The following is a 15,415-nucleotide window of genomic DNA, read 5'->3' on the forward strand; positions in this document are numbered from 1 at the left end:
GTGTCCGTGCCGACAGCACAGAGTCTGATTGGAATGTTCTCTCCCTCTCTGGCCCTCCCCGTCTCTATCTCTCTCTTACCTTCTCTCTCCAAATAAATAAATTAATTTCAAAAAACCTTGAAAATTAGATATACAACTGTATGCTGACTCAAGTCACAGAATTTCCAATTTTCACTATGTGCAAGGCTATGGGAACTAGGCTGACATTGCTAAACCAAGCACAAGTATGTTTGGAAAATTAACTCCATATCTATAGCCAAAAAGACAATCTCTAAATTGCAGGGGTGTTTTATCTTCTAAAATCAAGGATACACGGGATGAGGTTAGCCCCTCACGTTTTAATTCTGTTCTACTTCTTTCCAAAGCCCTAACACATCTAGCATCCCTGCTCAAATCCTCCCTTACCTTCCTTTGGTACATGTCAGACTGGTTGGAGTCCTATCACTAGCAAACAGTGAAAGCCTGCAGTCAAGACAAGAAGAGAGTGAAGAAAAAGATCATTACTTTTCAATGACCATTTCAATGATGATTACTTTTCAATTACTAAAAATGGATCAATCATGTATTTGATCAATTATTAGTTTCTTCTATTTACTATCCTTTACTTCTATGTACTACAAGCTAAGTACTCTATTCAGCACTTTTCATATGTATGCCCAACCCTATGGGAAGGTCAACAGAAGTATGTACTCTTGAGCAACTTAACATTTCTTTATATATACTTAACTTACCCACACAAACATTTGGTTCAGGAAAGCTAAGTACATATGTTTTGCTTATTAGACTTTTACAACGATTCTTTTCCCAAGCTCCTTTTCCCATTTCAAAATATTACATTCATAAGTTTATGAAAACTGCTATTTCTCAAATGCTTAGTCTTATAGATAACTGTATTAGAAGGAATTTTACAAAATTAGTGCAGAGAAAAATATCAGACATACCCTTTGTTTTTAGAAGAAAGCAAAAGAGTTTCTTATTTAACACTAGAAGTCACTGTTGTTATGCTCTTTTAGAAAGGAAACACTTGGGGGATACTTGGGGGGCTCAGTCAGCTAAGTATCTGACTTTGGCTCAGGTCATGATCTCATGGTTCATGAGTTTGAGCCCTGCATCAGGGTCTATGCTATCAGTGCAGAGCCTGGAGCCTGCATTAGTGCTTTAGATTCTGTATCTCCCTTTCTCTGCCCTTTCCCCACTTGTGCTTTGTCTCTCTTCCTCTCTTAATAATAAATAAACATTGAAAAAAAATTTTATTTTTGAGAGACAGAGCAAGGGAGGGGCAGAGAGAGAGGGAAACACAGAATCAGAAGCAGGCTCCAGGCTCTGAGCTGTCAGCACAGAGCCCGACGTGGGGCTTGAACCAACAAACTGTGAGATCATGACGTAAGCTGAAGTCCGATGCTCAACCAACTGAGCCACGCAGGTGCCCCTAAAAAATTTTTTTAAAACACAAAGAAAAAATTTGGGCCAAACATGAATTTGATATAAATTTCATAAATATTGCTTTCCTTTCATTAAACATTCTTCTCCTTTTTTGTAAAAGATGTGGATTTATATATTAGTAAGTGCTATCTTCCATACATGTCTCTAAAAGTTCTACATTTCTGGTAAACATTTGCTTTGCTAATTTGCAGAGGTCAGTCAGTACTTTTGTATTTATCTTTATCGTTGAACACCATTTTCCTCCTAAAATATACTGAGAGGTTTATTTGCTTGAGATACTTTTGAACTAGCCCTAGAGAATTATGTGACCTTTCACCTGTCATATGGATTCACACGGTATTTTATACTAATGTTAACATATCAATAGGAAGAGAAAATATAAGAATTTGATGAAAGAAAAAGGTGACCTGTAGGTTTCAATCATATACTCTTTAGACTAAAATATAATTTGGTTAGGAATGACTGAGGATGAATTAACAATATTCAAACCTTCTCTCTAGTGTACGTGTGAGCCATTCTGTGTGATGGTCCCCATGTTTTCCTGTTTTCTTCAGCATCGGTGCCCTGGTTGGCCTGGGAACTGCTGCCCTTGTTCTGCTTGCCTTTGTCATCAGCGTCTGTGTCCTCTGCTACCTATTTCTGTATACAAAGCCTCAAAGATTAGACACTGGCCTTAAACTGCAACACCTAGAGGCTTCTTCCACTCGAGAAGGTAATCAGTCCATTATTTGTAGTCAATTACCTGTACTCCATTCAAAAGAATAACCTGGACCTCAGTAACAAATCATGCCATTAACGATGAATGCTTCTTAAAAATTAAATTTATTACATGCCTTTATAAAAATTCACATGAAATTAGGCCTTAATGATGACATACCTTTGAGAAATTGTGCTAAAGGAAAAATCACGGCAGGATGTAAATGTTCTCATGAATAATAATACACTGGTCCAATAAATCGACTCTACTATATTTAAGTCTCATTCAGTTATAAAGGTTTTAATCCCTTGGGGATTTTATATTTTGTTTTTGATAGAGCCAAAGAAGTCAAAGAGAGGAACAAAATACGTGATAATGAATTCTTAGACTTGGATTGCTCCAGACTGGTCAGGGGTCAGTTAAGCATTTACCTGGGTGTGTGTGGTGTGGTGTGCAGAAATCAGAAGAGGCACACAAAACAGTAGAAAAATAAATAGAAGACAGTCTTTGTTCTTGAATAGATTACAAAGTAAGATATGTGTGTGTGTGTGTGTGTGTTGTATGTGTATAGAATGACTATAAAGTAGAAAGAAATTTTTATGTGTTGTTTGTGGAAATGGGTCTCACTATCCCACACAAATGCCAATTGTTACCAACATAAAATTCAACCAGAAAGAATTGTTAATAACTTTTGTGAATATAAATTTCAACGAGTGTATTTAAAAAATAGTAATCATAAGGGCGCCTGAGTGGCTTGATTGGTTTACTCTCTGACTTTGGCTCAGGGCATGATCTCACGGTTCATGGCCTCGAACCTGCTTCAGATTCTGCGTCTCCTTCTCTCTCTCTGCCCCTTTCTCTCTCAAAAATAAATAAACAAGTGGTAATCATAGATTTTGATATATACATTTACAGTGTATTCTAATAAAAATCTAGAATATGTAAATAGAATATATACATATATATGCGCATATATATTCAGAATCAGACAGAAGTGCTCACTAACTTCTATTTAAAAAGAGAATGAACATGTTTACTTTAAAACATTTTGGAAAATCTCTGCTCAGATGCTCCATTTTAGCTGAATCTTGAAACTTTTGGATCCTGAAATGTATGGAGTACGTGCTCTGTGACTTTATCAAATATGCTGTCACTGAATGATTGCATTAGCTCTACTTTGATTCTCCTAGAGGTCTCTCTCAGAGGGTGTCCTGCGTCCCAGAGCAAGAGGCCAAGGTCCCTCTGCAGTTCTTTTTCAGAAGCACTGTTTGCAACTTTGAGGCAGAATAGACAGGTTGTTGGATGAATTTGGTCCAATGGCTTAGATCCTATTCCTCCACAGGCAAAATGAAGCAGTGGCTTAGTTATTATCCAATAATCAGATCATGAAGCCAGTTTTTGTCTCAACTGCTTAGATAATTTAAAGTAGAAGTTTTTAAGTTTTACTGTGCATAAGAATCACCTAGGGAGCTTCTGAAAACGCACAAACTCCAGATTCTGCATTTAAAACAAATAGCTCCTCTTCCCAGCTAAGCCCTTGACTCCCCTGCTGTCTACTTTCCACAGAGCACCCAGAGCGAGCCTGTAAAACCTAAGTCAGGTCATGTCACTCTGCTATGCTAAACCTAATCACTTCCATCTCTCTTGATACATACAGCAGTCTTAACTGTGACCGGACGGGGCTTTGGTGGTTTGCCCTCTCCACCCACATTTCTCATCTCCTGTGCACAGACACATTGGCCTCTTTGCTGTTGCTTAAAATTTCTCTGCCCCAGGGCCTTTGCAAACACTGTCACCACTGTCCAGAAGGCTTTTCCCTCTGATACCCATATGACTTGCACTTTCGCTTTCTCTAAATTTTTACTAAAAGTCACCTAAGGAATTCTTCCCTGATCACCATACCTGCCTTTTAAACACCTCTTCAACATTTCATGCTTCCTTCCTGCTTTATCTTTCTCCTAAGCATTTAGCACTAATATATTATACGCTTTAGTTATCCGTTGTCTAACTTTTCTCCACTCCAATTTGAGAGTAAGTTCCCGAAAAGTAATAATTTTAATCTTATTTCCTCACTACTATATCCCTAGTGCCTATAATACTTAACAAATGTTTGTTGAATGAATTGAATGGAGTAGAATGGCACCTTTATAGTAGTTGATGAAAGGAGGATCTCTATTGTCACCTTTAGAGTCATCAAACATTTAACGAATGTCTCCTGTATGCAATGTATTGTGCTAAATAGAAATTGGTTGTTCTTCCTGATTTACTTCAGGGACTGCTCCAAAATATTACTTCATACTGGCTCTGAGAACCCAGAGACAGAATTAGTTGGCTTATTGACTGAAGTCTTGTAGTCTTATTGCTGTTTCGCTAAGGAGATCTATTAATGCACTCCTTAGGTAGTTAGATGAAGTTGCTTTCTCACATCAAAATGTCCCCACTCTGCCCCTCTCGAAAACATTGTGTTTATCATGCCAGGAAATTAATTCAGTACCCCTTTCCTGAGTGCTTGACCAGGTAGGGTTTTATTTGATCACTGCCTTCCTGCTGCTTTCAAAAGAGGCGATTGTTGGTCCCTTGGGTTGATTTTAACCACATCGGGCCCAAAACAAACCAGGTAATCCAAATGTCACTGGAATAGGGAGAGAAAATGGTTTATATTTGAAAGTGACCCTTTGAAGTGATCACTTAAAAACACTGTGGTACTTCTGTTAAACATGCAAGCTCTATTCCAGTAATTCCTCACCTAGGATGAGGTTACGGTGTTCTAGCTATGAAAAAACAAATCTTTATTCCATTTAAGAAACGCCTTGAAGTTAAGGAACATAATAAGATGTTTGCATAATAATCAAATAAGTAAACATTACATGTGAGGAAATCTGTTTCACAAGTTATGACTCTTCTCTTTCAAAACTATCTGTTCGTTAAGAGTCAGCCTCCTATTATTTTAGGTTAATTTTTATAATTGAGCCTGTTTTCATTACAGGCAATTCGAATTGCCTACAGGGAACAATGTTTTTGTGCACATTCTAAAACCAGCCTAGGGCACCGGACTTTTTTGTTTCTGTAAGTGACAATATTCTATAAGAGTCTAATCTTAGGCTATTTCGCCAGGATTTCTCCTTTGTGTATCTTTATTCTATTGGGTTTTATTCTTTTTAATGTATACAATTTAAGGCTTTATATATCTTGAATTGATCTGGAAGGAAACAGGTCTGTGGAGTGTAATGGGACTGCCTCCAGGGCTCACTTTACACAGAGGAACTACTGCTAAGACACTGATTGTCCTTTACATTGTCCCGTAATCGTCTCCTTCTCTTGGTGTGCGTGGGCGGTGCGCCCTGCGTGTTTCAGATGCCGGGGTTCAGGAGGATCCCCTTGCGTGTCAGGTGCCACCACCGGGTACAGCTCTGAGAAGACGGCCGTGTGAAGGATGTCTTTCTGAGTAGACATGCTAGAGGGCGAGCGCTCATTTCCTAAGATGGGAAACAATTAATGGCTAATAGAGAAGCAGTTAAAAGGGTGGATATTCTAGATCCCTGCTTCTCAAACTTTTCCAATAGAAAATCCTTAAAGGCTGAGAAGAGGGGAGCTTGTACCTCCAGAATTCCAGGAGCTGGAGCGGAAAGGATGGCCTTAGGCCTATGCGCTTGAAATTATTTGAAATTCTCATATTAGTTTTAAAGTTTATGGGATTTTTCAACCTAGCTGAATACCAGGGCTTGTTTTACTCCAATAAGAACCTGCTTGTTCTCCGAGCTGAAGAAAACTGTTGCTCCAGAAGATTAAGTACCTCCATCCTGCAGTCTGAGTCTCCACTGATATGCTTGGGTTGTGGAGGGGGGTGGAGGCCTGAGGAGAGGGGTTGTCGGAAGCAGAGTTTTAGATGCAAATTAAAAGGGCAGATGTTGACAGAGGTGCTTGGCACACATAAAATCATGTGTAGTGATAACAGTTCCACGTCTGTACCCGGTGGTCTCTTTTCTAAAGGCAGGTGATGTCATTGAAAAAGACTGAGCAAATCGTCAGTAAGGCACAGTGGTCTAGAAGAAAAACACACATTGCACACATGGAATACTGAGAAAGCATGTCTGAAGATCGCCCAATCATTTCCTCTGACCCTGAGCAAAACATGGCTCACACTGGCTCAGAACAGTCTGTTATATTTCTTCTTCTTAGAAGACGCACCTGGAAAGAAAACCTTTCTTTCAAATCACTTTTATTGAAGGAAAATTAGAAAATAGAGAAAGTGTCTTCCATGATTCCATCGCAGAGATACACGTTACAAACACCATGTTGAGTATCTTTCAGGATTTTTTGGTACACATTTGTAGATACACATATATGACAAACTGGGGGAGAATGAGTCCTAGGCTATTTGTTTTCACTGAATAGTGACGTCTTTGTTTGTCAATAAGTAAATACCTATCCATCAGTTTTAGTAGTTCCATTTTAAAATCTTGACGGAGTGCGATGATTTTTTATTCTTTTATTTTGATGTAATTTCACACTTACAGAAAAATTGCAAGAAAAGTGTAGAGAGGGTTGTATACCTTTTCTCAGATTTACTTACTGTTACTATTTTGCCTTATTTCCTTTTTCATTGGCTTCCTCTCAGTGCATATTTGCTGAACCATTTGAGAATAATTTGCGGATATCATGCCTTTTAACCATAAGCATTTCATTAAGTATTTCCTAACGATTTTTTCTTATGTAGTGACAGTATGTTTATCAAACTCAGGAAATGTAACACCGATACAGTAGTATTATCTAATCTGCAGTTCTTATTCAGGTTTTGCCGATAGCCTTACTAGCTATGCTTTTCTTACCTATGATCTAGTTCTGCAATTAGTTGTCATTTTCCTTAGCCCTCCTTCAACCCTCAACCGTTGTCTTTCATGATTTTGACATTTTTGAAAAACAAAAGCCAGTTATCCGGTACAGTATCTTTCAATTTGTCCGATATTATCTCATGACTGGAGAGAGAATACATTTCAACAGGAATACCATGGAAGCCATACTCCCAGGGTGTCATGTAACATTGCCTGGTCCCATTATGGGTGATATTAACTTTGATTCGTTGGTTAAGGTTGTATTTGTTGAAGTAATACACTATAAGGCCACTATTTTTCCCCTTTAATAACTAAGTATTTTGTTGGAAGGTACCTCCTCAAACTTTTACCCACCCATAGACAGCTCTTGACTGCATTTTTCATTCAAAATTTGAAAATAATTTCAGTTTATCACAATAATTGTAAAATGGTGATTTACCGACCCCATCTTTCCTTTGACACTGGTTAGTTGTTATTCTCCTGCAAGGAAGAGCTTTCCCTCCTCCCCTATTTATTTACCCATTCATGTAATTGTTAACATCAGTATGGACTCAGATTCTTTATTTTAAAATACTCTTATTACTGTTGTTATCTATGGTGATCCTTATGGCGTCTCAGATTTGGCCTCCGGGAGCCCCTTTACATCGGGTCCCTTAAAGGTCCTTTTGAAAGTATGCATAATTGTTTGAGCACTTTTTTTGCTTTCTGACACAAAATGTTCCAGGGTGGCCTGTACTTCCCCTGTTCTGGCCCTGGAATCTTTCATTTCTCCAAAATGCCTGATTCATTTTAGTTGGGAGTGACATCTAGAAACCAAAATCTGACTGTATCATATTTCATTATTGACTTTGAAATAGCTTCCATTTTTTCATTACACACATAAATCGGACATCTAAGAATTTTCTTAGTATAAATCCCTGAGCATGGGATTGCTGACCAGAGGCTGGGGACACATATGAAAAGCTGTGGATTCAAGCTGCTAACTGCTGACCACAAAAGTACTATTTCATGTCGTAGCCCAAAGGCCGGGTCCGGCGCGGCGACCGGCAGGGCGGAGAATCGTCGCGGGTTCTTTTCCTGAAGGAGGGAGAGAAAAAGGGGGCAGGAGAGGGAGACGCAGAGAGTAAAGACAAAACTCACGGTTTCCAATCAGGCAAAAGAGAGAGACTTTATTCAGAAAACTGTCTCTTATAAAGGTTTCAAGGCGGGAAAACAAAGCAGCTGACCAAGGTCAGTTACCAGGTAAACAGTCAAATGAATATCAAAAGAAATGCCCAGATTTGCCTCAGCAATGCTGGGAAGGGGGGAGTTAGCACTGAATAATCCAAAATACGGTTTTGATCTTTTGTGCACCTTGGCCCCTCCACGTCTGGCCCAGCAAGACACAAGCCAAAGTTATTTTGACCAGGAAATGGCAGTCTCCAGCCTCTAGATGCAAATCTTGTTTGCTGGTTCACTCTCCGGAGAGTGATAATCCTTGCCTGAGGCAGACAGAAAACTTGGCGGCTTCCGACAATTTCATGTGTATTATTATTTCAAAAGATAAACATTTTACTAATTTTGTTGAAAAAATAATACAATGTTTTTATCTAATTAAGAGTGAGAATGGACATTCTAATGTTTGTCATTCTTTCTTTTTTTTAAGCATTTTTTTAAAGTAATCTCTACGCCCAGTGTGGGGCTTGAACCCATGACCCTGAGACCAAGAGTCACATGACTTTTCTGATGGAGCTAGCCAGGTGCCCCTGTCATTTCTTTTGTGGCATATTGTTGCTCATATGCATGTTTTCCATGGGAGTGTACATTTTTCACTGCTTTATAAGAATTTTACACACAGTAACTAAACTCTTTCACAAATATATTGCAAGTTCTCTTGTAATTTTGTGTGTGACAATTTTTCACTTATAGAAGTTTTTCCTTTTGCAATTTCTCCCTTTAGTTTCATACTTAGAAAGTTCTTACCTCTGGGGGCACTCAGCTGGCTCAGACAGTAGAGCATGTGACTCTTGATCTTGGGATTGTGAGTTCGAACCACACATTGGGTATAGAGATTACCTGAAGATAATAACATTTTTAAAAACCTAAAAAAAGAAACTTCTCACCTCACTATAAGATATAAAGATATTCAACTATATTTTCTTCTCATACATTTATTCATTTGTTTTTACCTTTAAATTTCTTACATCCTGGAATTTTAGTTTTGGCGTAAAGTATGACATACATTCTGCCTCTTTATTTTGCAAATAATGAGCCAATGGTCCAAATATTTATTGGATAATCTATCTTTCTCCTGCCAATTTCAAATGCTATACACTGGGGGGACCTGGGTGTCTCTCTTGATTGAGCAGCCAACTCTTGATTTCGGCTCAGGCCACCATCTCGCAGCTTGTGGGTTCAAGCCTCATGTGAGATGCTGTGATGACAGCACAGAGCCTGTTTGTGATTCTCCCCCTCCCTCTCTCACTTTGTCCTTCCCCCACTCTCACTCTCTCTCAAAATAAACTTATAAAATGTCATAAGCTAAATTCTTATATACACTGTGATATGTTTTTAGACTTTCTGCTTTGTTAAATTTATCAATTCATTTATCCTTAAGCTAATAATATACTTATACTTTAAAAATTATTGAAATGATAGTTTTATTTTAATATTTGACCAGACAAGACTTTCTCCTCCCTCCCAATATGCTTCTTCATCAGTTTCTTGGCTACTCCTGTAATGTTGAATCACATTGCCAAAAAAATATTTTTAAGTTTATTTATTTTGAGGGGGGTAGGGACAGAGAGAGAGAAAGAGAGAGAGAGAGAGAGAGAGAGAGAGAGAGAGGGAGGGAGGTAGAGAGAGAGAATGCCAAGTAGGCTCCAAGCTGTCAGTGCAGAGCACAGCTCAGGGCTTGAACTCACAAACTGTGAGATTGTGACCTGAGCTGAAACCAAGAGTCAGATGCTTAACCAGCCGAGCCACCCAGGTGCCCCCTGCCGACATGGTCAGACTTTTAAAAACCAAGTGGTATTTTGATGGATGTTCTAATTTTTTTACGTTTATTTATTTTTGAGATAGAAAGAGAGAGAGAATGTGTGAGCAGGGTGCAGGGCAGAGAGAGTGAGAAAGAGAATCCCAAGGAGGATTTGTGTTGTCAGGGCAGAACCAGACATGGGCTTGATTCCATGAACTGTGAGATCATGACCTGAGTTGAAATCAAGAGTTAGATGCTCAACCGACTCAGCCCCCCAGGCGTCCTTCTGTACTAAATTTAGAGATAACTTTGGGAGCTATTTTATTAGTAGTTTTAGCACCCCTTCAACAAAACTCTGCTCAAAACTCTTATTAATTAGGATACCAAATTATTTTGTAATACCATTCTTTGTTTCAGAAAGGCTTTCAGAACTCTTTGAGATTTTAGTGGAAGGTGGGCTAATTTGAACTCAATAGCAGAACAGGTTGCTGTGTCTCCTAAAGGGACCTTCTACTTAAAATAATGAGCCTGTAACGTCCTATGGCTGCTTTTGTTACTAGAATGTAGAACATCACATTGCTCAGCACAGCTACTGCCACGTTTAGCATTTGTGGGTCCTCTCCAGGGCTCAGGGTTAGGCAATCCTGGCTGACGTTGGAACCCATAAACAAAATAGAAGCCAGTTATAAGTGAACGTTTCATTTAAAGGATTTTAAATATCAGCTAAATTGTTTGTGAGTTATATTAGTCATCAATGGTTGGCAAAATTTGATAATGCAGAGAAGAAAAGGAGGCAGGAGGAAAGGTCCATTGTGGAAAAAAAATAGGATAGGAAAAACATTTCTGGATAGAACTGCCTTCACTCCCTGATAGATGGGCAAAAGGGAAAGTCTTAAGATTCTAGCTTTTTTTAGATGTTTATTTATCTTTGAGAGAGAGACAGAGAGACAGAGAGAGAGAGAACAACCAGGGAAAAGTCAGAGAGAGCAGGAGAAAGAGAATCTCAAGCAGGCTCAACCCTGTCAGCGCAGAGCCCAATGTGGGGCTCAAACTCATGAACCGTGAGATCATGACCTGAGCCGAAATCAAGAATTGGATGTTCAACTGACTGAGCCACTCAGGTGCTCCTGAGATTCTAGCTTTTACAGTGCATATTTAACTGTATTTGCTGGGGAGACCCATATATCCTGGAGGAGAAGCAGGGCATTGCAGCAGGGAAAGAACAATAGTTTAGGAGGTTAGTAGGCAAGTTTTGCTCACTTCACCCTTAACTTCAGATCCAGCCCTATGCTTCAGATTCAATTGGAAGGGAAAACATCCTCTTGCAAATCAAAACCACTCAGGGTACAGATTAAAGGATGCTTGTTTTCACTAGGAGGAGCCCTGGGATGAGTGGGATCTGTAGGTTTTCCACTCAGTAATAAGCGCTGCTAATTAGGAGCCAGAATTGAGAAGGGCAACACAGGAGCCAGGAGGCCGTAGGCAGATAGCGCCAGAAAAGCTTAATTAGGGTTCTGCCAGAGAGCCAAGGGCTGACGACCTGCAGGGGTCCCCAGCATTCTTTTGATATTCTGAAATGGCAGACGAGGGCAGAGTTCACAGAAGAGTTACAAGATAAATGGATTCCTGAGGAGTGGTTCTGAAAATGAACGCACAATTTAACTGTTACCAGAAGAAATATATTGGCATCGTTTGTGATGAGGTTACGTGGATGAATTGGGATGGGAATTTTGGCAAAGGCCAAACTTTAATTCATATGCCAGTGTGAGAGGTAGAACCTTAAAGGAAGGTTGAGATTTGCATAGGATGACCACACACACACACACACAGACACACACTAATGACAATGGGACACGAGCAACAGGAAGAACAACTAATGTCAACCCAGGAAAGAACAGTCATGTCAGAGCTTCACAAGCTGCATTCAGTAAAGCAAAGGAGGAATTAAAAAAGAACCTTTTATGTGTAACAAATCCCGTGGGAGCTCAATGGACTTACAGATTGCTTTTTGAAAATCGAATCCGTGTTGTAACCCTGAGACAGAAAAAGAGGCAGCTGATTTTATCCCTGCTTTGTTGGTTCAGAAATTAGCTTCTATTTATCAAAGCAAAACTAGGAAAAAGTGAGGTTGCTGAGGACTTCCTGCATTCTCTTTTAAAACTATTCTAAAGAGATGCAATTAGCTGAACTCTGTTATCACTGTAGCTCCTCAACGCGGTTGTTTCTCCCTGTGTCCAATTATTCTAACTTAGTGGAAGGACATCCATTGATGTCCATCTTTGGGGGAAGAGCGTGAACGCCAGGGTTGTTAACTTGCGTATCAAAGTTCCTGCTTCAAAGGATATTGGTATGGTATTTATAACAAATCGTTCTTGTTTGTGAAGCAAATTGCTTCTGTGAGGGGAAGTGCCTTGCCGTAAGAAGCCAATCGAAGAAAACAGTCTTTGTACCTATACTGGTTAGGAGGGTTCATAGCCGAGGAAATAAGGAGTCAGGGCTGGGGTGTGGGTGCTTTTACAAGTCCTAGATGAAGAAAAATCTGTAACACCGGCATGTATTTCACAAGCCATTAAATCTCAGAGGGCAGTAGACAGCTTAGATCAAGCCTTTCAGTTTGTTGCCAGGACCTAGATAATGGAGACCAAAGTTGTCAGAACAGAGATGACTTAGAGAGAGAACCCCCAACAAAGGGGTTCTAGATAGAACTCCTACGTGAAAACATAACTGTGAATTTATTTCCCATAAAAAGACAAAAACAAAAATTATGTGATAAGGTAGATAAAAATACCTTGAAAATCTCACTGAAATATTATGAACATATGTCTGTAAAAAGCATAGGAAACATGAAGGGCTGGAGTTAAGCAACATGCAGCTCATACTTCCAGGAACTCCAATAAAATATTGCAATTTTAGATGCTTAAATAAATGCTTACGTAAGGCGCAAAAGCCACCCAGATAACATGAAAGCCACTTCCATCTTACATCCTGGATCTTTTACCGGTGCCTGCTAGAATCCTGAAGGGGAGAAACAGGCTATGCAAATGAAACTGAAACTACAAGTCTCCTATTTTTCAAATGGTCTACGAGGAAAAGAGTTTCAATGTCCCCCTTATAGAATAAAGCCCATTTAGTTAAGTTCTTAGTAGTTAATGTTTCATCTGGTATTTTCTGAAACCCCACTTTGCAAATAACTGTCAAGCCAAATTTATCGGTTTCTTAGACTTTCACGCCAGCTTTCCTTGGTCCATTTATCTGTAACAGCTTCGATTCCTGATTGGGCACAGAGCTCCTTGCCAGGCTAGAAAATGTTGCACCTACAATAAATTAACTTTTAAAAATCAAATTATATGGCTGAAACATTATGACTGAACGTTTAGAAGTAGCACGCTAGTTTATTTTACCACCCAAAAGGCTCAGAAGTAATGACATAAGGCATCTATTGAACAACTCTAGGCCCCATACATTAAGCTTCCGATACTTTTAATATTAGCTCAGAGAACAATACCACCCATCTTTCAGTTTGAGCGGCATGATCTGGGAGCTGGAGTGAGATACATTCTGCACAACTTGTAAATAATACTGCCCTGTGAGTGGTGACTCTGAAGTCAACCCATATGGGGGATATTCGGATGGGGCCTGGAGAGCAGTCTATACAGTTACTTATAAATGGGCCAAGCCAGACCACAAGCTAAGGCTTAGACTCCATGTAAGTGGCGAAAAGTAGAGGAAGGAGCTGTTTCTAACAGAGGAACCTTTTGGCCAGTGTGTCCTGATTCCTCTTAGGGAAGTTCAGAGCTGATTTTTCCAAAGGAGACTAATTACGGAGAGAGACAGTGATAGGAACCCATCAGCTGAGCCCTGAGCCACTCCTAGGAGACCTGGGAGAAGAAAAGGAACCAACAAGAGACTGAGAAGGAGCAATACAGACAGAGGAGGTGAGTCCAGGGTGGTATCCTGGAGGCCGAGGGAAGAAAATGCTGCTGGCCACTGGACTGTGGACTGGGCTGGGGATTCAGCAACAGGAGAGCACTAGTGATGTCTGGGGTTTATCTGCTGCTTCTATTTATATTGATACATTTTTTATATTTATAAACATATTTATACATTATTTAAATTTGTGCATTTTAGTTAACTATATGATAGTTACTTTTCTAACAATCATGTTGGGAAAATCATCTATTTCTTTGCTATCAGCTTTAATTTTTGTGATGATCAAAAGTCTATATTCTTTTACCCTGGTGCATTTTGGATTCACTGACACAGAAGGAGTGAATGAGACTGTGGCACAAATGTGTTTTTAAAGATTATGTCTAAATTGATTATGATTGCAAAGCCTTAAGAGTGGTGCAAATTATTATGATCAGCTTTAGTACAGTTTTGTTCACTTCATGCAGAGGGATAGTCACCCTTTCATTAAGCAACCCAGAACCCGTTGCCTTCTTCTCACATGTGTAATTTCCTCCATGGAAACATGGAGGAAGAGAGGTAAGCAGGATATAAAATTCTTTTGTTACTGAATATTTCCCTAACTTGACTTTCAGAAGGAAATGCTCAAAAACAACTTTGAAGTGATTCAGTTCTCACCCATCCACCTAGTGCTTTCAAGACATAGCTTCAATATTGCTACAAAATATAATTTTCTAGCACACATTTTAAAAAGCCAAATTTTATGTCATAATTCCAAATAATTATTTCATTTTGTTTTGTGTTCTGCAGGCAACCCGAACAGGAAAACCAATGCCCCCAATTCAAATTCGACAATTGAAACATCCTATGAAGCTGATGACACGAATCAAGAGCCGGCAGTGGAGACGACACACATCAACACTGTGTATAATTAAAAAGCCTGTGCTGTAAAAGCTCCCTCGAGGGATGGAGCAAATAAAAACAAAGAATGCATTTCAAATACAGTTCGTAATAACACTTCTCAAAAATTCATCATTCACAAAGCAAGACACAGCTGCACTTTTGATTTTCCAATTAATTTATTAAAAACCCATTGATCATGTGGGTTTCTGTTCATGTGCAGAAGTTTACTTTTATTTGCTAATTAAGATGCTCCTGCATTACATGAAATTATGCTAATACTTCAGGAAATATTAAAGAACTTACTAATAACAAAGACAAGCAAGCCTATGCCAATGTGGAACGATGAGAAATTTATGTCGCATTACTGATGTTACACAAGATTTTGGATACTTAGCGGCAGCTAGTTTCACGAGATGGTACTGGATAGGTAAATCTCAGAGGGAATGGTCTTATAAAATAGAGGTGGCATGTTCTTAAGTCTCTTAGACATTAACCCCTTGCCTTTTGTAGAGGGTTTGTGGGGCACACAATGAACGTACTGCCTTTATAAAAGCTAACATTCAATAACAGAATATGTCACAGTATATGAACTTCATAATAAATATTTTCAGCATACCGAGGGATAACCCTAACAAAAATCCTTCACTGATAAAGTTCCACAGGAACTTCTATAATGAA

General features: G+C 39.1%; 1 protein-coding gene across 2 annotated transcripts in view; it reads left to right on the forward strand.

Annotated features, from left to right (window-relative positions):
• Positions 1–14,885, forward strand: part of SHISAL2B (shisa like 2B) — an 18,462-nt gene extending 3,577 nt beyond the window's left edge. Inside the window, exons 2-3 of one of the 2 annotated variants that reach the window (XM_029942315.1) lie at positions 1,998–2,155; positions 14,645–14,885. In XM_029942315.1, coding sequence (XP_029798175.1) covers positions 1,998–2,155; positions 14,645–14,769 — 283 coding nt within the window. In that variant the 3' untranslated portion in view covers positions 14,770–14,885. Of the gene's footprint in view, positions 1–1,997; positions 2,156–13,716; positions 13,864–14,644 lie in introns of those variants that run through there. The other variant, XR_003909891.1, reaches the window with a different exon arrangement.
• The last annotated feature ends 530 nt before the right edge of the window (positions 14,886–15,415 follow it).

Source organism: Suricata suricatta, chromosome 6 (genome assembly GCF_006229205.1).
Source record: "Suricata suricatta isolate VVHF042 chromosome 6, meerkat_22Aug2017_6uvM2_HiC, whole genome shotgun sequence".
In the NCBI taxonomy this organism is placed as follows: domain Eukaryota; kingdom Metazoa; phylum Chordata; class Mammalia; order Carnivora; family Herpestidae; genus Suricata; species Suricata suricatta.